This window comes from Carcharodon carcharias, chromosome 2 (assembly GCF_017639515.1).
Source record: "Carcharodon carcharias isolate sCarCar2 chromosome 2, sCarCar2.pri, whole genome shotgun sequence".
NCBI lineage: Eukaryota > Metazoa > Chordata > Chondrichthyes > Lamniformes > Lamnidae > Carcharodon > Carcharodon carcharias.
In genome coordinates this window covers 74,968,645-74,992,622 of record NC_054468.1, presented here as the reverse complement: position 1 = coordinate 74,992,622, position 23,978 = coordinate 74,968,645, and the positions used below count along the sequence as shown (strand labels likewise).

Sequence of the window (23,978 nt, the reverse complement as noted above, 5' to 3'; positions counted from 1 at the left end):
TCTGGTCCTATCAAAAACAGAATTACCTGGAAAAACTCAGCAGGTCTGGCAGCATCGGCGGAGAAGAAAAGAGTTGACGTTTCGAGTCCTCATTACCTTTCAACAGAACTAGGTGATTAAGAAAGTGAAGGTACTGAATATTCCCTGACCTGGTTAAGCAGGTAAACTGTTTTCTGAACTGAATGCAAGGCTGGGACACAGTGCCCCTGTTGTTCATCTCCTTAGCTACCTCCAACCAGGATTTCTTGGGGAGAAATTTTCTTCCTCCCATTGGTGGGAATGAGTATGTCTTTCCTGCTGCTGACAGCACCCAGCTGTAATTCCAGCAATGCGTCATTTTGAGTGCTGCACTTGCTTTCCGTGCTCCATCCATCCTGAACAACTCTAATTTTCATGCGTGTACCGCCCTTCAAATACAGCTGCAATCACGTCATGTGGATGCAGATCACAGCAACTGCGCAACAAAACTAGGAAGTGTAAAATAATTGCTTCAGTTCAGCTTCAACATAGATTCCAACCTGCTGAGTGGACATCTGGCTTTTGCCCACCCAATTCCATCCCCTAATCCCCCCTCCCCCAGCCCACCCTCCCAACACCCCCAACCTCCAACTTGCATGGAGGTCACCTTCAGCTTAATATCTGGGCCATTGTTTTTCAAATGTAGGATTGTTAGATCATACCGCACCTTCAGCAAGACTTTAGAGTGCTGACAATTATTGAGAGTTTACACCTGACAGATCAACTGATGATACATTAGCTTCGTTCTTATGTTTTGATCTACGGAATACATTTTAATGCATCATTTCATCTAGTGAAGGTTTCACTGTGTGTGAAACTGAGAAAAGCTGATCAAGACAATGTATATCTTGATCTCGGCACTATTCTGAGTACGCTTATCTCACTGTCCTTAGGCTAGGCAATGGGAAAAATCATGCAGCATCCCATTAACTATTTATTATCAGTTAAGCAGTGTTGGATGGTGTGAATGTGCTGAACGTGGTATATGGGGGTTGGTTAACTCAGCTGGTTAGAATCACTAGAGTGTGATGCAGAATGACACCAATGGCACATGTTCAATGTCTGTACTGGCTGTGGTGATTCAAGGAGGTCTTCTTCCTTGTCTTGCCCCACACTTGCTGAGTGGTGCCCCTCAACCTGTACATAACCAGTTGTCTCGCTCTATCCCTATGATTCTTTGTGGAGTATGGCTCATTACCGTATGAGTGCAGGAATTGGGTTGGTGGTGATGCTTACCACAGTTGAATTGCAAGCTGACATCCATATGAAAAATGGCCAGTATGATGAAATACAGATTCCCAATGAGGGGGTAGTGTGGGGAGAAAATGCTGCTTCTGGAAAATAACTCTTATATTTGCAAGCTGCTAACCTACAAATGTAAGATCAGTTTATGCGACATTGCTAATGATTTATAAAATGAATTACTGTAGATTATGGCATATAAATCGACCTGACGTATTAAATGATCCCATTGTTTCAGCATCAAATATCATGCTTTTGCATATACTCAGCATATAAGTTAACTCCTCCTTTTCAGCTATGAAATATGATACTCTCAGGCGTAGTTGGCCTCAAGTTTTCACTCCAGAAATGCATGTTTCACTTACCTAATCCTGAAATTAAAGCCTATGGTAATTTTCAAGCGTAAAACTATGCCAAACATTGAGTTCCCTGCAGGAGCTTTTGTGCACATCCATGCCAATGGTTGGATGGATGAGGATGGACTGAAGTTAAGGATTGATAATGTGTGGAATAGGCATCCTGATGGCCTACATAAAGAATGCAGCTTTTAGTGTGGGACATGTTCAGATCCCATATAACTGATGAGATCTAAAGGTACCTGTGAAGAAATAACACCTACATTACAGTTCTGCCATGGAGTCCATAGTTCAAACTTTTGACGTGAGCCTTAACAAGTAATTCAATGAACATGTTTGTGCCAAATGGAATAGGAAAGCCAGAGAGAAAACCTTCACAAAGAGTGGAAATATGCCTGTTGCCCTGCTTGATTGTTTGTGTGCTATCATTATTAAATAGTGGGATCCAGCAGCAATACAGGCTGTGTTGTAAAGATGATGCACAAGAGTTTAAGGCACGCCCACTAAAAGCAGAACATGCATGACATGGTGAGTGACAAACAGAAATAGGTCTTCCAGCAAAACAAATGAAATACAAAGCTGGTATCAAACTAAAAGTCGTAACATTTGCCAACTCATCAAATAAGTATGTTGCAGCGGGGGAATTGGTATTAGTGAAAAATTGTTGTGAGAATGGAAAAGAAAAATCTGCCCTGAAGAAGATGCCCAAGACCAAATACGCCTTGAACACAGGGACCAGCCACTGGCCTGGTCTTGAGAAACAGGCATTGAATGAGTCCTTGAAAACCAACAGAATGCGTTACAGCATCACCAGGGCCAAATCAGACTCTGAATCCAGCAAAGGCTTCAGGACAACAGCTTGATGGTGTCGCCACTTTATGGAACAAAACAGTCTAGTGTTGTGGCAGAAGATCTTGATGCCAATACTACCAGTTTCCAGTGATTCATCATCAGACAGCAGCAAAAACACAAGTACCCATTATGCCACTTCAGCAACATGCCCAGCAGCTAAACTGTGAAGTGGAAAAATTCAAAAACAATTCTAGTGAAAATGACAGGCCATGTTTTCTTTTATTTTCTTTTCTTTTATTCTTTCCTGGGATGTGGGCATCACTGGCAAGGCCAGTATTTGTTGCCCATCCCTAATTGCCCTTGAGCTGGGTGGCTTGCTAGGCCATTGCAGAGTGCAGTTAAGAGTTAACCATATTGCAGTGGGTCCAGAGTCCCATGTGGACCAAACCAGGTAAGATTGGCAGAGTGCCTTCACTAAAGAACATTAGTGAACCACTACAATCAATGCTGGTTGTCATGGTCACTATTACTGAGACTAGCTTTATATTCCAGGTTTATTAGCTGTCGTGGTAGGATTTGAACCCATGTTCCCAGAGCATCAGCCTGGACCTCTGGGCTACTAGTCTAGTGACATTACCACTATGCCACCTTCACAGACCCCACCCCCCACTGAGAAGGCAAGATTCACGGTGGTACTAGCCTGCAAGGCTGCCAAAATGAAATTAAAGCCTATGGTAATTTTCAAGCGTAAAACTATGCCAAACATCGAGTTCCCTGCAGGAGCTTTTGTGCACATCCATGCCAATGGTTGGATGGATGAGGATGGAGTGAAGTTAAGAATCGATAATGTGTGGAATAGGCATCCTGGTGGCCTATATAAAGAATGCAGCTTTTAGTGTGGGATATGTTTAGATCCCATATAACTGATGAGATCAAGAGATACCTGTGAAGAAATAACACCCACATTACAGTTCTGCCATGGGGTCCATAGTTCAACCTTTGGACGTGTGCCTTAACAAGTAATTCAATGAACATATTTGTGCGAAATGGAATAAGAAAACCAGAGAGAAAACCTGCTTGATCTTTTGTGTGCTATCATTATTAAATAGTGTGAGGCTATTGGTGCAAAAAGTGTAATCAGATCATTCATAAAATGTGGAATACATAATTTAACGGATGGAGAGAGAGATGATTTGTCCTGGAGGGATGATTCTAAAACCAAAAGTGCCAAATCTGATCCAGAGCAGGATCCTAACAATGATAGGCTGGGATTTTCTGTGCCCACTGGTGTCAGGTGTGTTTGGCGGCGTGAGCGGACAATATGGTGTGATAAGCTTCACGATGGCGTGAAACCAGTTTGCGATCGTCCACTCAGCCAGCCAATAGCAGGCTGCGCTTCCCACCATCAGACATTGGGAACCTCATTGTAATACATCAGCATATCATTATCAGGCCAGCCCGCCAGTCTCACCCTCTCTGCCACCGCTGGATCGTCTGCCCACATCAGCAGGAAAACACGCCAATGTGTTTCACAACAGCACATAAGCGACTTGCACCTGGCAGGCTGCACTTTGCTCAGGATTTCAAGATTTGTTTGCCTAACTTGCTTCAGTCAGCACTCGCAGCTATCCGTGCCAGGCTTCACAGGCAGCAACACAGCGCTTTTAGGGGGGCTCGTGGGCAGGTCTCTACCTACCAGAATGGCCATAAGGTGGGAGTGGCTTTTCAATGGCTGCAAGGCTAGGGCTTTCTTGACAAAGGGGGAGAAGTGGCCTCAGGCAAGAGAAGAGGTTGCAGGACGAGGGCTGTACTGGGGAAGGAGGGTAACCCAGGGTGTGTGTGGAGCACATGTTGATCTGTGCAAGTGGCCTCAAGATAATGAGGGCTAAGGAGGTCATCTTCAGAGGAGATGAGGCCAGATGGAGATGTGAGGGTGTGTGTGAGAGAGAGTGAGTGGTGATATCCCTTGAGCTGGCAGTAAGTGAGATGCCAGTGAATGTGTGATGAGCTTGAGTGTGTGAGTTTAGAGTGATGAAATGGTTGCTGTACCCTGGCTGCACAGATGAGATCATTCATCCTCTATCTGCATTGGATGGCCAACTCTTCTGTGCAGCATTGGCACTGACCACCACTGCCATCATCTACCAAGCCGAGCGGTAATATAGCTGCCCCTCCTGCAGCCAGAGCGAGTGTAGGGGACAACACAACAGGCCTCCATGGCATCCAAAAGGCGCTTGAGGGCTGCACTCTTCTTGCCTTTTGGGGCCATGACTTCTTTGCTGCAGTCCTGGGCTGGAAGCACTAAGCGCGGCTGTACTTTAAATGTGGTGCCTGGCATGATGAAGCGGCAGGGTGATGGCGTGACAGGCAAATGAAAGCCCGCCTGCCACGGAAATGGTGTGTTTCCCGGGAATGTATAAGTAATACAGCGGATTTGGGACAATACGGCATGAAAACTTGCCATTGCAGCTGGTGGATAAAACGTTGTTTTACCTGCCCGCTACTGCACTTATTGCAAACCTGGCCCAAAGTGACTGAGAATGAATTTGATTAACTCTTTACATTGAATGCCAAAGACAATTAATTAGGCAGTTTTAAAACGCTTTGATCGTGGTTAAAGGCATCTTGGTAGAATTAATTCACTCAGTAAGCCGTTCTACATTTATTATGAATTACTGATTTTTTACATTTCAAAATGGCAACCGCCCACACAGACTTTGAAGTATGTATCATTTGTGCTGTCAAGTGTGAAATCAGATCTCCATAATGCCAGCTGCTTTTTCACTAGGCATCAGTTAACTGAATAAACTGATCATAGTTCAAGAATATCAAATTCTAATGTTTACAACAAAGTAGCGGGAGTATTCTGCTAAGTTATGGGCTGTATGACACCATGCTGCAGCAAGTCTTGATTTTTATTTTCCTAACGGCTGAAGTTTTGTGACCAATTCTGGGAATCACACTTTAGGAAGGAAATGGAATCTTTGGAGAGGGTACAGAACTGAATGGTTTCAGAGGTGAGGGATTATAATTACTTGGATGACCAGGAGAAGCTGGAGCTATTCTCTTTAGCATAGAGACAGGTAAGAGGAGATTTAATGGAGGCATTTAAGATCATGAAATGTTTACATAGGATAAATAAAGAGAAACTATTTCCAATGGCTAAAGGATCAAAAACTAAAGGGCACAGATTTAAGGTGATCAGCAAAAAAAAAACAGAGACAACATGAGGAAAAACATTTTCATGCACCAAGTGGTTGTGATTTGGAATGCAATGACTGGATACAGTTACTAAAAGGGAATTGTATAAATACTTGAAGAAAAAATATATACTGGGATGGGAAAGAGTAAGGGGGTGGGACAAACTGATTTCTTCTTCAGAAGAGTGGATGCAATTTGATGGGCTGAATGGCATCCTTCTGTGCTGAGCTATTTTATGATTCTATAACTGACCACAGCAGGTCTAAATGGAACAAAAATATGAATTTGTGAATCATTTTGATTCATCCCAATTTCACCTGGATGTGGTGAAGCATAGACACCGATCATCAGGTTTAAAAGTTTCCAAATTAAGCTACCTTTATGGTTTCTGTTTGTCTAACATGAGATACAAATGAATCTTGATGTCATCCAGCTTCGCCTCTTCATTACCACTTTCAAATGCTCCGGCCTCTTATTGTCATACTGTTGTTTGACAACCAGTCCTGGACCAGTTGCAATTTTCTCCAGTTCAATATTGAGGACCTGGAAGTGTTGAGATGTTTTCCCAACTGGTTCATCAAGATTGATTATGTTCCAGATTCAGCTATTCCAATACTGTCTTAATCTGACATAATTCACCCTTAATGAACTTAACTGGACCAATCACGTAAATACTGTGGCTACAGGAGTAGGTCTGAGGCTGAGAATTCTGTGGCGAGTAGCTCACCTCCTGACTACCCAAAGCCCTTAGATAAAAGCAAAATACTGTGGCTGCTGGAAATCTGAAACAAAAACAGAAAATACTGGAAAAACTCAACAGGTCTAACAGCATCTGAGGAGAGAAAACAGAGTTAACATTTCGAGTCCAAATGACTCTTCTTCAAAGCTAAGAGGAAGTAAAAATGTGATGAAATTTATACTGTTTAAAGGGGGTGGAGTAGGTGAAGCTGCCAGTGATAGGTGAGGGCAAAGGAGAGATTGACAAAGATGTCAAGAACAAAAGGATAAAGGGGTGTTAATGGTACTGGTACTGACTAAAGGAGGTGCTGATGGCGGCATTAAGGTAAGAAAGTGGAATGTGATAATAGCAGGACAAGGGTAAGCACTCTGGAAAGAACAACATGAACAAGTGACAGATCGCCCTTATGGGGTTGGGGTGAGGAGATGGGACAGTGATAAGAAATAATGTTGAAAGTAGGATAAAAGGTGGGGATAAAACAATGAATAAAAATGGAAATAAATAAAACTAAAAATAAGTGGACTAAAAATAAAAAAAAAATAAAAATGAATATTGAAAAAGGAGGATAAAAAAGGGGTGAGGATGGAGGAGAGAGTTCTGGCTTGAAGTTGTTGAACTCAATATTAAGTCCCGAAGGCTGTAAAGTGCCTAATCAGAAGATGAGGGCCAGAATTTTCCTATCAGCGATTTGGGGGCAGGGCCCGCTCGCCGATGGGAAAACGACACGGGATGACGTTGAGAGGAACCCCTGATGTCATCCCGGTCCCTTTACATTTTCAGGAAGGCGGGCAGGCAGCGAAATAAGCTGTCTGCCCACCGACCTGTCAATGGCCAATTAAGGCCATTGACGGGCTAGTTAAGATTGTTGAAGATCTGCCCGGCCAATCTTAAGGCTGGCGGGCAGGCCAGGAGCCCCAGTGGGCTCCTGATAATACATGAAACCTCATCTGCTGGCGGGATGAGGTTTCATGGTTCTTTTTAAAAACTTTAATAAATGTTATGTTATATTTATTAACATGTCCCATCTCGTGTGACATTGTCACATGAGGGGGACATGTTAACAATTTATTAATTTTTCGACTTTTCTTACCTGTCACTAATCTCTCTGAGACAGGACTTTGCCTGAGGGAGCAGTGTGCGAAAGAGCGCACTTTGACTGATGAGGAGTCCCTCCCCCGCCCCGGCACAGGAAGCGCATACACTTCCTGTCGGTCAGACAACTGGGTGGGCCTTAATCGGCCCGCCCACTCAAAATGGCGGGCCCCGTTTCGGTGGCGGGGATCAGCTGTCCATCCGCCACCGAGCCAGCGGGACCCGCTCACCATCCGAGGGCAAAGTTCTGCCTGAGATGCTGTTCCTTCAGTTTGCATTGGGCTTCACTGGAACATTGCGGCAGACCAAGGACGGACATGTGGTATGAGAGCAGGATGGTGTGTTGAAATGGCAAGCGACAGGAAGGTCCGCGTCATGCTTGCGGACAAACCGAAGGTATTCCTCAAAGCAATCACCGAATCTGTATTTGGCCTCTCCAATGTAGCGGAGACCACACTGGGAGCAGTGAATGCAGTCCCTCCTTCAATTTGATCGACTGCATTCGCTGTTCCCAACGTGGTCCCATTAACACCCCTTTGTCCTTTTGTTCATGGCATCTTTGTCAAGCTCTCCATTAGCCCCACCTATCGCTGGCCTTCCATCCAGCTTCACATGCTTCAACTCCCCTTAAACAGTATAAATTTCATCACATTTTTACTTCTCTTTAGCTCTGAATAAGAGTCATACGGATTTGAAATGTTAACTCTGTTTTCTCTCCACAGATGCTGTTAGGCCTGCTGAGATTTCCAGCATTTTCTGATTTTGTTACCCAAAGCCCTTTATTGCTTTCTCATAAATTTACTGCCCTCACTCTTCTAGATGGCTGAGGTAGTGGGTTTGAAAGGTGCTGTTGAAGAAGTTTTGGTGAATTGCTGCAGTGCACCTCTAGATTCTCTGCTCCTCCAAGTCTGGTCACTTTTACATCCCTGCCTTCCTTTCTCCTTCGTCCTGTTATCCATGATTGTATCGTCAACAACCTAGATCCCATACTTTGTAATGCCCTTCATTAATTCCTCTGTCTCTCCGCCTCCTCTTCCAACTCCTTCTCCTCTACTTTCTCCACGTTCAAGACCCTCCTTAAAAAATCCACTTCTTTGACAAACGCTGGGATTTTCCAGCCCCGTCATGACAGGAACACCACGGGAGATTTGGCAACCCAGCAAAAAGTCCATTGACTTCGGCGGGACCGGACGATCTGGCAGTGGGCGGGGCTGGAAAATCCTGTCCAAAGTTTCAGTTAATCCTCCTAATATATCCTTTTTTACTTAGCATCTTTGTTTGATTATGCCTCTGTGAAGCTTTTAGTGATGTTTTTCTGTGTTAAAGGCATTATAAAAATTCAACTTGATGTTACTGCTGTTTTGGTGCTAGTGGTACTGCTCCTGGTAAGACTTGATTACAAACTCACTGGCCATTAAGAACCGGGTGAGCTCTATAATGGTCAGGCAATGTTCTTTGACAGTTTATCACCCAAGTGGGGAAAGTGAAAATTACAGTCCAGGATTTTACTGTTATGATGCCATCTTATTTTTATTTAAATACTTTAGTTAATTTTCTGCTCACTTAAGGTGAGTAATATCACCTGGACTATGAACAGCTCATAATTTCAGATATCGTAGGTCAGGTATAACACAATTTGATCTAGGTTTGTCCAACAACATTGCGAACTGGAGTCCAGGAGGAGTTTCCTTATGTCAGTTTTTCTCACTTCTCTTCTCACCCACCCTTTTAGTCTCTCAATTCAACTGGCCATATAATGCCAACTCATATTAAACTGGATTTATCATAAATTATCAAACTGGAAGAGCTTTGTGGTTTGAGCATATGCCCTTTAGGAGTTAAGCTTGAATGTTAAACCCCATTTCTTGCAGGACATTAATAATGAATATTGTGATGTTCTTTAACTCTAAATATTTTAATTTCTAATGCTGTTTTTCCCATGAGTCTTAGGAAGTTGTAGTTGGAGATACTAATTGGTGTTCTACTCTTTACCCCAGGACTTTAATTAAAGAAATGTGTCATTGTGAAAGTGTGAAAGCTTTTGTAGTCCAATATACAAAGAAAGCAATAATGCTGCACTGAAAGGGATTATTACATGAAAAATTCGTCTGGTGCTCAAGAAATGAATGTGAGATAAATATTTGATTTAAAAGTGGCTCCTGCAGATGCCTGCTTGAACTGCCCCTGTGTATATGAATACTTATCAGCATGATATACTAATTGGATCAGAGTTCTTCTGCCCAAATTAATAGAATACAATGCAGGCTGTTCAGACAAGTCCCAAAGCATTAATAGAACTTAAAGCTCTCTTTATCTCTCCAATTACAGCTGAAACTATTCGCTATAGGACAACTTATTCTATAGTTTTAACATAGCCACAGCTTATCACACTTTATTAACCCAGGATACATGATAGTTCACATTAACATCTGGTATTTAAATGACAAGTCAAACAGGTGCAAGAAATCAGATGTAATAAGAATCCACCATGTTTTCAACTCTTAGAGTGATTAGGATTAATGTAAATTAATCTATCTCAACACAACTAAGCCAACAGTGTGTAAAGGAAAGGACGTTTGTCTAAATTTTCTTCATGGTGCAATGTGTGAAAAAAATTATGCAGTGTGTAAACTGATGAAGTATGTTAATATTGTACTTGTAACTTTCCTTCAAACTGCTTTATCATCCTTCATTTGTAAAGTTCAGGTATGTGAATTTGGGAGAGGATTGCAAAGTTTGGCTCAGTACCACCTGTTGTTGGTTGCTACAAGGACCTTTACAATTACAAGTTGTATTTACAATTTACATTTCATTTAAACTATTCTCTGGTGTATACAGCCTGATGAGTTTTCCACAAATCCCAGTTCCTTGGTGTACTATAGTAGGAAGGCTTTAGATTGTAGCCTTTCTCCATTGAGTCTTTGCAACAGTTGCCCCAAGCTTTGGTGCATCCCTCAGCAACTAGTCCTGGACCTTGGAATTTGCCAGCCTGCAACAAGTTTCAGGCAGGCCAAAGAGCATATTTCACCAAGTTGATGACCTTCCAGCAGCTATTAATGGTTAACCAATGAGCGTCCCTGGGAACAGCCCATAGAGCACAAAGTCATGTGTAACGGAACAGCTCAGGATGAACCTGGATAAAAACCACAAGGTCTCTTTCCGGACCTTCTTTGCACAGTGCAGAAAGAAGTGGGTGACAATCTCTTCCCTACCAAAGGCATTTTGCAGAGGTAATGAGATTCCAGGCACGCAGGCAGGTTTCGATGATGAGGGCCCTTCTTGCCACCAAACTACGTCTTGGTGCTTGTTTGAAAGCTCTGGCGATGAGGCAGCCTGCCAAATGGCTTTGACAGTCTGCTCAAGGAACCATGTGACAGGATCCACCATTTCCTTTTTCCACAGGACCTAGAAAACATTACGTGCAGACTTGATGGACTTGTGGTCAAAGGTGTTTTTCTGCTGAAACTCTTCTGCAAGGGACAGGTAGAATGGCACGGTGCAGCTGAATGGAGCGTTTGATATCAATGTGACAAGACCAATCCTTCGCAACCCTAGCAACAGATAGAACATCAGCACATGGTGATGCTTGCTGCTTGTGTACCGAGGATGTATGTACAGCTGATGGTGAAGGAGACAAAGGATCATTCATCCCAGTTCCCAAAATACATATTTGTCATTGCAGCTCAGGTACAGGTGGCACGGCACACTGCTGCAAATTGAAGGCATCATGACTGCTTCCAGTATACCAGGTGTTGATCTGCACAATGCACTGCATATGATCACACACCAGCAGGACATTGAGGGGTTGGTATCCTTTCTAGCTGTAGTACACCTTAGAGTTCACATCCAGCATCTGTAAAAGCAATGTGCAAGCAACCAGCGGCACTCTGCGCCATGGGGAAGCCTGCAATACTCACAAAGTTGCATGCTCTCCTCTGGCAAAAGAGAATGAAATGTATTCAGCTCTTTTTGCATACAGAGCCTCAGTGAGCCTCCTTATGCAAACCTGCCAACTCTCACCAATTAATCACAAGAGATGCAATTTCTTGGTGAAATTATGCCTCTCTCACTTGAGAGAGCTCTGAAATCTCAGGATGTTGGTGCAAGTCTGAGAGAGGCTGGCAGTGGCCAGTGAAGAGACCTTGGTGGTGGTGCTGGTGGCTCTCCATCAGTTGGGGTGGGTGTGCCTCCAAAGAGCTCATTTTTAATACCTGTTGAGTTCTGTGGTGAAAATGCCACATTGTTAATAATTGTGTTCGCAGTAAGGAAAGGACAAGATTTCAGATTGTGCACCTGCCTGCAATAATTCTTTGAAAAGTGGTCACAGGTTATGACACAAGTGAAACACTTTTGCAATAACTGCTGCTCAAGGATTATATTGCAAGGTGATAAATCTATCATGCCTTTAACAGATCCAGGCTGATCTTTTCTTTTTTTCCAACCAAGTTACAGCCTACATGTCTGTACTTGCCAGTCATACTTAAGACCTTTTGTTATCAAAAGCCCATTTTTGAATTTAAATCAGTCCAAACACAACCAATTCCAGACACTTTACTATTAATTCTATCTTAATCGTCACCACCACTAAAATTGTGCCACTAATATTGTTCACATGATTGGCTGTCTATCCTGAACTTCTTCCACACAACTACAAACTATGCACTCAGCTTATCGTGTTGTCCCCTGATGTCAATGCATGATATTTGTAGGCGGTTGACTTTTTGCTATCTTATTCAAAAATATACGAGTGTTCTTCTGAGTTTCCGGTACCAGTGATAAAGGACATACATCAGGACAATTGGATCTATTACCGTCTCTGTCCAATCCTATGCAGTGCATCATTGTGCATCACAAAGGAGATGCAAATGAACGGAGGGGACAGAATTTCTCTATCAATATGCATTGGTAAGATGGAGCACAAATACATTCCTATAGTCATGTAAGTAAAAATCAAGCTTTGTCCATTAATGTACAGCTGCCAATTTGCAAAATTTAAAATTCTCAAACACCCAGGGTGGAATTTAGTACCCTCCCCAGGGGCGAGTTTGGTGGTGGGTGGGGACACCACTGCCTTCCCACTTCTGCTCATTTAAGTCCAGGGCTGGAGGACTCGTGGATGGCCTTCCCACCCCACCACCAATTGAGGCCCTTAAGCGGGCAATTAATGCCTTAAGGGCCTCATCCCACTGCCTCTGATATTCAACCATTGGGGAAGCCCAAAAAGCAAACCCTATCAGGGTTTCTTGCCAACTTCTGAGGGTCCCTCATTCAAAGGCACTCAGTGGGCCCTTCCCTTCCTCACATTGGGTCCCTTGATTAGATACTCAGCATGAGGAAGGGAAGGGCCCAATGAGAGCAACCCTATTACCCTTGCTGCTAGTCCCCCTTGCCCTAATCCTCTGAAACCTCCCATCACATGACCCCCATCCTGCCATCACGCACCTGTGGCCATGGTCCCTCGGCAATCCTGTGTCTCAGTTGGTACATTGCTGGCTCCCCTGGTAGTGCTGCCAGGCAATGCACAGCTGCTGGCCTCTAATTGGCTGGCAACTCTTGGGAGGACTTCCGCCTGGGGTCCTTGATCTCAGGGAAGGCTTGTCGCTGCCCTGTTAAGTGCCTGATTGGCATTAAAATGAACAGGCCTTCCCTAAAGGAGACGACACGGGGCTTTAGCCTACTCTCCAACCAATAGGCAAGACCCCCTCACCTCCATTAAATACTGCCCCCAGTGGCAATTACCTCTCACAGGCAAGGTAATAATAATGGTAAAGTAATTCTCTATACTAAGATCACAAGCGGTTGGGTCGGATGCAGTTGATTTCCAAATTCACCACCCTTGGTCTAATCTGGTGGAGCGACCTTTTACAGAACCAGCCCGAAGTCAATGGATAAACAAAGGTCAGAGGAGGTGATAAAAAGGTGGCTGATCTGACATTGCAGACTCTCTATCATTGCTGAAATTGCAAATTACCTCTGTTGTATATGGCTATGGGCCCAAGCCCCTGATTCATGTCACCAATAAAGTTGTTAAATTTACTCATGAGATGACACCAAACTTGAACATTGTGGGAAATTATGGGCATTAAAAGCTGCGCTGACAGGTTTACTTCTATAAGAGAAACCCAAGGCGAATGTGGCACTTTCACAACTCATGCCAATTGAGATTGGCATTCATTGGACCATTGTTCTGGCAACTGTGTTTAATTTTAACCAACTACCTTAAACCTGTACAAGGTGTACAAGAAATTAGATCTAGCAGGGAGATGAGGGGAAATTCCTTCACTTAGTAAGTAGTCAGGATCTGAAACACTCTGCCTGAGAAGCTGATTCCATAAGCAATTTTAAAAGGGAGCTGGACAGGTGTTTGAGAATGTGAAACTTACAGGGTTATGGGCAAAAAAAGACCCCGAGAATGTGGTACTAAGTACAACTATTCCTTCACAGGTCGCTGTCCATGTATTGGCCTGAAGTAGTGAGCTATTAACTGTTTAAATGCATAGAAATGCAGAAAATGTACAGTGCAGAAGGAGGCTATTCATCCCATCATACCACTGCCAGCCATCCTGCCTAATCTTACTTTCCAGCTTTTGGTCTGTAGCCCTGTAGGTTATGCCACTTTAAGTGCAGGTTCAAGTACTTTTTCAATGCAGTGAGAGTTGCTGTCTCTATAGCTCTTTCTTACAGTGAGTTCCAGAATCCCACTACATTTTGGGTAAAATAAATTCTCCCCTCTAATCCTTCTGCCAATTGATTTAAATCTATGTCCTCTTTGCTCAGGGAAATAAATCCTTCCTATGCACTCTATCTCGGCCCTTCATAATTTTATACACCTCAATTAAATCTGCTCTCAGTTTAATCTGTTCCAAAGGAAACAATCCAAGCTGATCCCATCTTTCCTCAAAATGACAATTCTCTGTTCCGGGCAACATCCTGGTAAATCTCCTCTGTACCCAGCGCAATCACATCCTTCCTGCACTGTGGTGACCAGAACTGTACATCGTACTCTAGCTGTGACCTAACTAGTGTTTACAACAGATGTAGTAAAACTTTCCTGCTCTTATATTCTATGCCTTGGCTAATAAAGGAAAGTATCCCATATCTCTTCTTAACTATTTACTTGTCCTGCTACCTGGTATCTGCGAGTGTGAGATCCACGGATTTATCAGTCTTTTCTTTCTCTTCCTTTTCACACTATTGCACCACTGCCTGATCAGCCATTGGGGAAGCCCAATGCGCAGTTCTTGGGCATCCAAAAGGAGAAAGACACGAGGGTAGGCTTGGTGCTGAGGGGAGAGTGCAAGAGGTGCATGATTACACCATCTGTCGTTTGTACATCAAAAGAGATCATGGGATGACGGGGAAGTGGGATGTGAGAAGGATATTAGGTAGAAGTATACTGTCATCTTCCATGCTTTCAGCCCTGCTGCTGGCCAAAGCTTCAGTCATGGTCACTCTAATGATGGCAACCATGGGCTCCTCCATAGGGGTAAGGACATGGAGCTATGCCTGTGCCCTGACAGTTAGTTGCTGCTGCCTGTAATTGTACACCACTTTGTCCTGCAATAGAGACAGGAGTCTGCCAGTGCATGTGGTGCACTGTGCTTGGGTGATCCAGCAGTCATGGTTGAATAGCTGGCAGTGTATGCAAACTGTGAGATGTTGGTATGTGGCTTGCAGCAGCCTTATGTCTGTGATGATGAGATGAAGTTATGAATGTGACGTATGAGTGATTAACAGAGATTGCTGGTAGGTGAGTGAAGGGCATGTGGTGCATTGATCACTGTGCGAGGCTGAATGCAGTTAGTGGGATATGACTATTTGAAGATTCATTCACTGACCTTGACCACTCAGATGAAGTCACTGAACTTCTTTCAGTGCTCGTCCAGGTCTTGGGGCTATACTGCTGGCATTGACTTGTATGGCCATCTGCTCGCATTGCCTTCTCAGAGTTAGCCTGGAGCACCTCCTGGTTCCCTGTGATTAAAGGATCCCCCTGCTCCTGTCCTCCTCCTGCACCAAGGCCTCTAGTGCTGTGTTTGAGAACTATGGAAGCACTCTCTGCCTAGCTGTGCCATTCTCCCATCTTTCCTAGGGGAGCTTGTGCAATGAATTCCAGCATCTGCTTCATCCAGAGTGCACCTTTAAGAGGTGCAGACTTGCTTTCAGTAATGTAGGCTAGCTTGAGCTCATGCTAGCCTCTAATCACTTATGTCACCTGCTCAGGGGTGCAGGCACTCAGCATCATGCAATCATTTAAATGAACAGGCAGCACAAAGTTTGCTTACTGTCTGCAGAATGAGTGTGGGTTGACCTCCCCTCAAGAGAGCAACAACACACCTACGTACACATTGACTGTTGATTTGTTTTCAGCCATAAAATCACCAGTAGTATCTGCTTAATTCATACCAAATGTTTCTAAACAAACAGGTTGACATAACTAGCAGAAGAACATATTATTAAGTGACTCATTGCTTCATCTCACCAACCTCCAATACGATAAATTTGTCCGACCAAACTACTCATTCTGGGATGCAATAATCTTAAGCGAATCTGTGAAATAATTATTACTGATAACTTTCAATGATGGTGTTGAATTCAAAATTTGCAGCTCTTTTCACAATTAATGAATATCAAGATAGAGAGGAGGGATAATGAGTATGTATTCGAATTGGAATGAAAGGTGCTCCATAAGGATTTGTGCTGGGGCCTCAACCATTCACTATATTTATTAACAACTTAGATAACATGATAGACAGCCAAATATCCAAATTTACTGATGATACAAGATTGTCAGTAATTAGATGGTTGCATAAAATTACAAAGAAACATTAAAAGATTAAGTGACTGGGTGAACCTGTGGCATATGAGCTTCAGTGCAGGTAAGTGTGAGGTCATCCATTTTGAATATTAGTTAAATCATTAAAATTAGTTAAATGGTGAAAAGCTAGAAATAGTGGAGGTCCAAAGAGATTTAGAGTTCCATTTACACAGATCAACAAAATGCAGTAGCCAGCTACAAAAATAAATTCAAGACAGCGAATAGCCTTTATAACTAGAGTTATAGAAAATAAAGGTGAGAAAGTTTTGCTACAGCTATACAAAAACCTGGTTAGACCACATCTGGACTTTATTTCCTAGAATATAAAAGGTTAAGTTCAAGGGGACATAATGTTAAAAGTCTGAGCCAGGTCATTTCGGGGAGAAGTTAGGAAACACTTCTACCACCTAGAAGGACAAGGTCAGCAGGTGCATGGGAACACCACCACCTGCAAGTTCCCCTCCAAGTCAAAAAACATTCTGACTTGGAACTATATCTCCATTCCTTCAATGTCACTGGGTCAAAATCCTGGAACTCCCTTCCTAACAGCACAGTGGGTGTACCTACACCACATGGACTGCAGTGGTTCAAGAAGGCAGCTTACCACCATCTTCTCAAGGGCAACTAGGGGTGGGCAATAAATGTTGGTCTAGGCAGGGCTGCCCACATCCCATGAACAAAAGTGGGGAGCATCTCTTCCAGAAAAAGCAATAGATGCTAGCTCAATTAATAATTCTAAATCTGAGATCAATAGGCTTTGGCTAACCAAGGATATTAAGTAATATGGTGCCAAGGAGTTAGGATACAGATTAACCATGACCTCACTGAATTGCAGACCAGGCTTGATGGACAAAATGGCCTACTTCTGTTGCTACGTCCCTATATTGCAGTCTTTGCATTCTAGTCATACTGAAGAATTTGCATTGATGAAATTCATTTAAAATGCATCATGTTGATTTGATGTGCCTGCATGTGCTGTGGTACAGCGGTAGCCCATTGCAAAATCATGTTTCAGAGAATTATGGAATTGTTTCAGCATGGAAAGAGGCCATTATAGGCCCATCATGCCTGCTCTGGCTCTCCCTATGAGCTATTTACCTCGCCTTCACCCCATAGCCCTGCACATTCTTCCTTTTCAGATAATAACCCAACATCCCCATGAATACTTCGATTGAACCTGCCTTCATCACACTCTCAGGCAGTTCATTTCAGATCCTAACCATTTGCTGCGAGAAAAAGTATTTCCTCATGTCGACATTTTTAAAAAATTCTTTAATGGGATGTGGGCGTTGCTGGCTAGGCCAGTATTTTGACTGCCTACCCCTAATTGCCCTAAAGAAGATGGGTGGTGAGCTGCCTTCTTGAACCACTGCAGTCCCTGTGGTGTAGGTACACACATGATGCTGCTTGGGAGGGAGTTCCAGGATTTTGACCCAGCAACAGTGAAGGAATGGCAATATAGTTCCAAGTATGTGGCTTGGTGGGGAACTTGCAGGTGGTGGTGTTCCCATGAATCTGCTGCCCTTGTCCTTCTAGGTAGTAGAAGTTGTGTATTTGGAGGGTGCTGTTAAAGGAGCCTTGGTGAGTTTCTGCAGTGCATCATGTAAATGGTACACACTGCTGCTACTGTGCATTGGTATTGGAGGGAGTGGATGTTGGAGATGGTGAATGTGGTGCCAATCAAGTGGGCTGCTTTGTCCTGGATGGTGTCAAGCTTCTTCAGTGTTAATGGAGCTGCACTCATCCAGGTAAGTGGAGAGTATTCCATCACACTCCTGACTTGTACCTTGTAGAAGGTGGTCAGGCTTTGGGAGGAGGGGACACACTATTGCTTCACGTCGCTATGTTTAAACTCTTTTACATAGAATTACATTGCATTATACAGCACAGGAACAAGCTATTCAACATAACAGGTCCATGCCAGTGTTTATCCTTCACATGAACCTCCTAACATTTTATTTACTTCATCTTATCCAATTTTTTCTTTTCCTATCTCCCTCATGTACATATCTGGCTGCTCCTGAAGTGCTATTCACCCAAGTGAGTTCCATATTCTAACTGTTTTCTGGGTAAAGAAGTTTATCTTGGATTCCCTGCAGGAGCCAATGGTAACTATCCTATATTTCTGGCTCCTACTTTTGAACTTTACTACAAGTGGAAACATTTTGTCTATTACCTCCCTATCAATCCTCTTCATAGTTTTAATGATCTCTCTCTGTTCACTGTAAACCTCTTCTTTTTAGAAAAAAATAACCCAGTCTTTTCAGTCTCTCTTGACAGTGGCACCTTCTCAACCTGTGATTGCTTTGGTCATTTTGAAAAGCAATGTTACTTTTTTTAGGCTTTCTTCTCATATTAAAAATTAAGTCAGCATTCAATGCCAGTGAGAAGTCCATTGTCCTTGGGCAAAAAGTTATGTAGCAGTTGACCCTGTAATTTTCGGGTGCCAAACGCAAATCATACTATACAGGGCATGGCATACCTGTGAGAATCCCTGAATACACCTCAGGAATCTATAGCCTTCTAGTTCATTGAACGCTATCTTTTCAAGTGTATGGCTCTAACAGTAGGGACGATTCAGAAGTAATAATATGTTCTGCCATCCTAGAAACAGGATCATTTGAAAAAATAGTTTACTCCATTGTTAATGTTATTTGGGTTACGTTATTTTGTATTCAACACTCAAGAACCTCAACACCATCCAAGACCAAACAGTCCGCTTGAAAGACACCACATCCACCACGTTAAATATTCATTCCCTCTGCCACTGACACACAATAACAGCAGTGTCTACAAGATGCATTGGAGACACTCGGCAAGGCTCCTTTAACATCACCTTCCAAAACTGTGACTTTTACCATCTAGAAGGACAAGGGCAGCATTTGCATGGGAAGATCACCACCTGGAAGTTCCCATCCAAGTCACATACCATCCTGACTTGGAAATATATAGCCGTTCCTTTGCTGTCGCTGGGTCAAAATCCTGGAACTCCCATCCAAATAGCACTATAGATGTACCTATCCAGATGGACTGCAGCATTTTAAGAAGGTTCACCACCACCTTTGAGGGCAACTAGGGGTGGACAATAAATTTTGGGCTTGCCAGCAATGCTCACATCCCAAGAATGAATAAATAAATAATTTTACCGCTTTAAAGTTTTGATTTATAATTTGTTCTCCCACCATCTCTATTTTTGTCCTTATTACACAAGTAAAAATAACTAGGATGAGCACATTGGGTGAGAGAAATTGTGGGACAGATGGACCATGCGGAATAATGACAGATCAGGAAATAGAGATTGATAATTCCTGAATTAGAATTAGAATGATATCATGGTAGGGAATAGAAGGATGAAAATAGACTGTGGTCAGAATCTTGTGCTCTTGGTGATAAGCTTGGAAGTGGGAAAGGTATTTAGTTAGTTGGGATGGTGGCATTCCGGAATCCCGCCACCTTTCTGCCCCCAGCAGAATTAAGTTCTGGGCTGGAAGGTCCATGGTCTAGCTTCCCGGCCCGAAGCCAATTGAAGCTTTTAGGTGGCCAATCAATGGCCACTTAAGGGCCTCATCCTGCCACCACTGGTATTAATCCAGCTGCAAGCTGGCCTGTCGCCATGCAGCATGCACAGCAGGTAAAACTGCATGGCCAGTTTGTCACCTGGGGGAGGGTGGATCCCTTGATCAAAGGTGAGGTGGGGGTGGGGTGGGTGCTGAGAGCCACTCCCTTGTCATTGCTGCAAGCCCCCTGCACCCCTCTCCCCATGACCCCCACCTTGCCACATTACTCATCTGTGACCTGGGTCACTTCGCAATCCTGGGATTTTGGTGCTGCTAAACTCAAGAGCTGCCGGCCTCTGATCGGCTGGCAGCTCCTGGTAGGAGAGATGTCTGCCCCTGGGGTCTTGATTTCAGGGGAAGGTCCACAGCTGGCTTGGCCACTGCCTGTTTGCCATGTAGTTCAGCGGGCCTCCCTGAAAAGAGGCACCGCAGGTCTCTCACTGGCTTTCCAGCCAGCAGGCAAGACCCCTTACGCCTCAACAAGATTTTGCCATGTAGATTATCAGCACAAATAGAACTGAGATACAAATTGACAGCTTGTCAATAGATCATACTGGAGAGTGAAATAAAGAAATAATTTTTTTAAGTTATGGTGTTCACAAGGTTAATAAATAATAACCCTTCAAGTAAATACACTATATGCTCCTTGGATGTACTGCAATTATAGAAGAGGGCTTAACCAGGAATAAAACAGCATTGCTATTACATTACTAATATCAGGCTTACAAATTGATCTAATTATCTAACAAGAGACTCATTTATATTCTTGGAACGGAATTTTACAATGGTAGGATTTTACTGTCCCACTGAAGTCAATGGACTTTTGAACAGCTTGCCACATTTTACGGCCCTGCTGCGATGGGGCCTAAAATTCCGCTCTTGGTGACTCATACCCATTAGGAACAGGAGCAGGCCACTCGCCCCCTCAAGCCCACTCCCCCATTCAATAAGATCATGGCTGATCTAATTTTAACCCCAACTTAATATTCCTGCCTACCCCCAATAACCTTTCACCCTCTTGCTCATCAAGAATCTATCTCTGCCTTAAAGACATTGAAAGACTCTGCCTCAGCCACCTTTTGAGGAAGAGAATTCCAAAGTCTCGCAACCCTCTGAGAGAAATTTTTTTCCTCATTTCTGTCTTAAACGGGCAACCCCTTATTTTTAAACAGTGGCCCCAAGTTCTAGATTCTCCCACAATAGAGAACATCCTTTCCACATCTACCCTGTCAAGTCCCCTCAGGATCTTGTATGTTTCAATCAAGTCACCTCTTACTCTTCTAATCTCCAGTGGTTACAAGCCTAGCCTGTCCAGCCTTTCCTCATAAGACAACCAGCCCATTCCAGGTATTAATCTAGTAAACCTTCTCTGAACTGCTTCCAATGCATTTACAACTTTCCTTAAATAAAGACTAAAATTGTACACAGTACTCCAGTTGTGGCTGGATAACTGAAGTATGCCCTCCCTACTCTTGTATTCAATTTCCCTCACAATAAGTGGTAACATTCTATTAGCTTTGCTAACTACTTGCTGCACCTGCATATTAACATTTTGCGATTCATGCACTAGGACACTCAGATCCCTCTAAATCTCAAAGCTCTGCAAACTCTCATCATTTAAATAATATGTGTCTTTTTATTCGTCCTGCCAAAATGGACAATTTCACACTTCTTCACATTATACTCCATTTGCAAGGTGTTTGCCCACTCACTTAACCTATCCATATCCTTTTGTAGCCAACTTATGTCCTCTTCACAACTTACATTCCTACCTATCTTAGTATCATTAGCAAATTTAGCAGCCATACCATCAGCCCTTTCATCCAAATCATATATATAAATTGTAAAGAGTTAAGGCCCTAGCACTGATCCCGGTGGCACACCCCTCATCACATCCTGCCAATCAGAAAATGACCTATTTATGCCTACTCTCACTTTCCTGTTAACTACCCAATCTTCTATCCATGCCAATTTGATACTTCTTACACCATGAGCTTTTATTTTCCACAATAACAAAGAACAAAGAAAAGTACAGCACAGGAACAGGCCCTTCGGTCCTCCAAGCCTGCGCTGATCATATTGCCTGTCAACTAAAACATTTTGCACTTCCGGGGTCTGTATCCCTCTGTTCCCATCCTATTCATGTATTTGTCAAGCTGCCTCTTAAACACCTCTATCATACCTACTTCCACCACCTCCTCTGGCAGCAAATTCCAGACACTTACTACCCTCTGCGTAAAAAACTTGCCCTGCACATCTCCTTTATAGTTTTCTCCTCTCACCTTAAATCTATGTCCCCTAGTAATTGACTCTTCCACCCTGGGTGGACTATCTACTCTGTCCATGCCACTCATAATTTTGTAAACTTCTATCAAGTCGCCCCTCAATCTCCGTCACTCTAGTGAGAACAATCCGAGTTTCTCCAATCTCTCCTCATAGATAATAAGCTCCAGACCAGGCAGCATCCTGGTAAACCTCCTCTGCACCCTCTCCAATGCCTCCATATCCTTCTGGTAATGTGGTGACCAGAATTGCACGCAATATTCCAAGTGTGGCCTAACCAAGGTTCTATACAGCTGCAGCATGACTTCCCAGCTTTTATACTCAATACCCCTGCCAATGAAGGCAAGCATGCCATATGCCTTCCTGACTACCTTATTCACCTGCGTTGCTACTTTCAGTGACCTCTGAACCTCTGCACCCAGATCCCTCTGCCCGTCGATGCACTTAAGGTTTCTGCCATTTACTGTACAATTCCTGCCTGTATTAGACCTTCCAAAATGCATTACCTCACACTTGTCCAGATTAAACTCCATCTGCTATTTCTCCGCCCAAGTCTCCAACCGATCTGTATCCCGTTGTATCCTTTGACAATCCTCTTCACTATCTGCACCTCTTCCAACCTTAGTGTCGTCTGCAAACTTACTAATTAGCCCAGTTACATTTTCCTCCAAATCATTTATGTATACTACAAACAGCAAAGGTCCCAGCACTGATCCCTGCGGAACTCCACTAGTCACAGCTCTCCATTCAGAAAAGCACCCTTCCACTGCTACCCTCTGTCTTCTATGATCAAGCCAATTCTGTATCCATCTTGCCAGCTCCCCTCTGATCCCGTGCGACTTTACCTTCTGTACCAGTCTGCCACGCTGCCATGAGGGACCTTGTCAAAGGCCTTACTGAAATCCATGTATATAATATCCTTCCATCATCAATCATCTTTGTCACTTCCTTGAAAAACTCGATCAAGTTAGTGAGACACGACCTCCCTTTCACAAAACCATGCTGCCTCTCACTAATACGCCCATTTGCTTCCAAATGGTAGTAAATCCTGTCACGAAGAATCTTCTCCAATAATTTCCCTACCACTGACATAAGGCTCATCAGCCTGTAATTTCCTGGATTATCCCTGCTGCCTTTCTTAAACAATGGAACAACATTGGCCATTCTCCAGTTCTCTGGGACCTCACCCATAGCCAGTGAGGATACAAAGATTTCTGTCAAGGCCCCAGCAATCTCCTCCCTTGTCTCCCTCAATACTCTTGGGTAGATCCCATCTGGCCCTGGGGACTTATCCACCTTAATATTCTTCAAGACACCTAACACCTCCTCTTTTTTGATCTCAACATGATCCAGGCTATCTACATACTCTTCCCTAGACAAATTGACCGCTAAGTCCTTCTCTTTGGTGAATACTGATGAGAAGTATTCATTTAATATCTCTCCCATTTCTTCTGGCTCCACACACAGATTCCCACCTCTGTCCCTGAGTGGGCCTACCCTTTCCCTGGCTACCCTCTTGCTTTTTACATATGTATAAGAGGCCTTGGGATTTTCTTTAATCCTGGTTGCCAGTGACTTTGCATGACTCCTTTTAGCCCCCCTGACTCCTTGCTTAAGTTTCTTCCTACTTTCTTTGTATTCTCCACGGGCTTCATCTGTTCCCAGCCTTCTAACCCTTACGAATGTTTCCCTTTTCTTTTTGACTAATCTCACAATATCCTTCATTATCCAAGGTTCCTGAAACTTGCCATGCTTATCCTTCATCCTAGCAGGAACATGCCAGTGCTGAACTCTTATCAACTGATGTTTGAAAGCCCCCCACATGTCAGTTGTTGATTTGTCCTCAAACATCCGCCTCCAGTCTAGATTCCTCAGTTCCT

At 43.4% G+C, this 23,978-nt stretch overlaps 1 protein-coding gene across 1 annotated transcript in view; it reads right to left on the bottom strand.

The window, feature by feature from the left end:
• The window catches only part of LOC121287642 (parapinopsin-like), a 109,249-nt gene that overhangs the window by 48,548 nt on the left and 36,723 nt on the right, over window positions 1-23,978 (bottom strand). Inside the window, exon 3 of the mRNA XM_041205585.1 lies at window positions 21,341-21,346. Within this exon, the coding sequence (XP_041061519.1) occupies window positions 21,341-21,346 (6 nt within the window). The remainder of the gene's footprint in view (window positions 1-21,340; window positions 21,347-23,978) is intronic.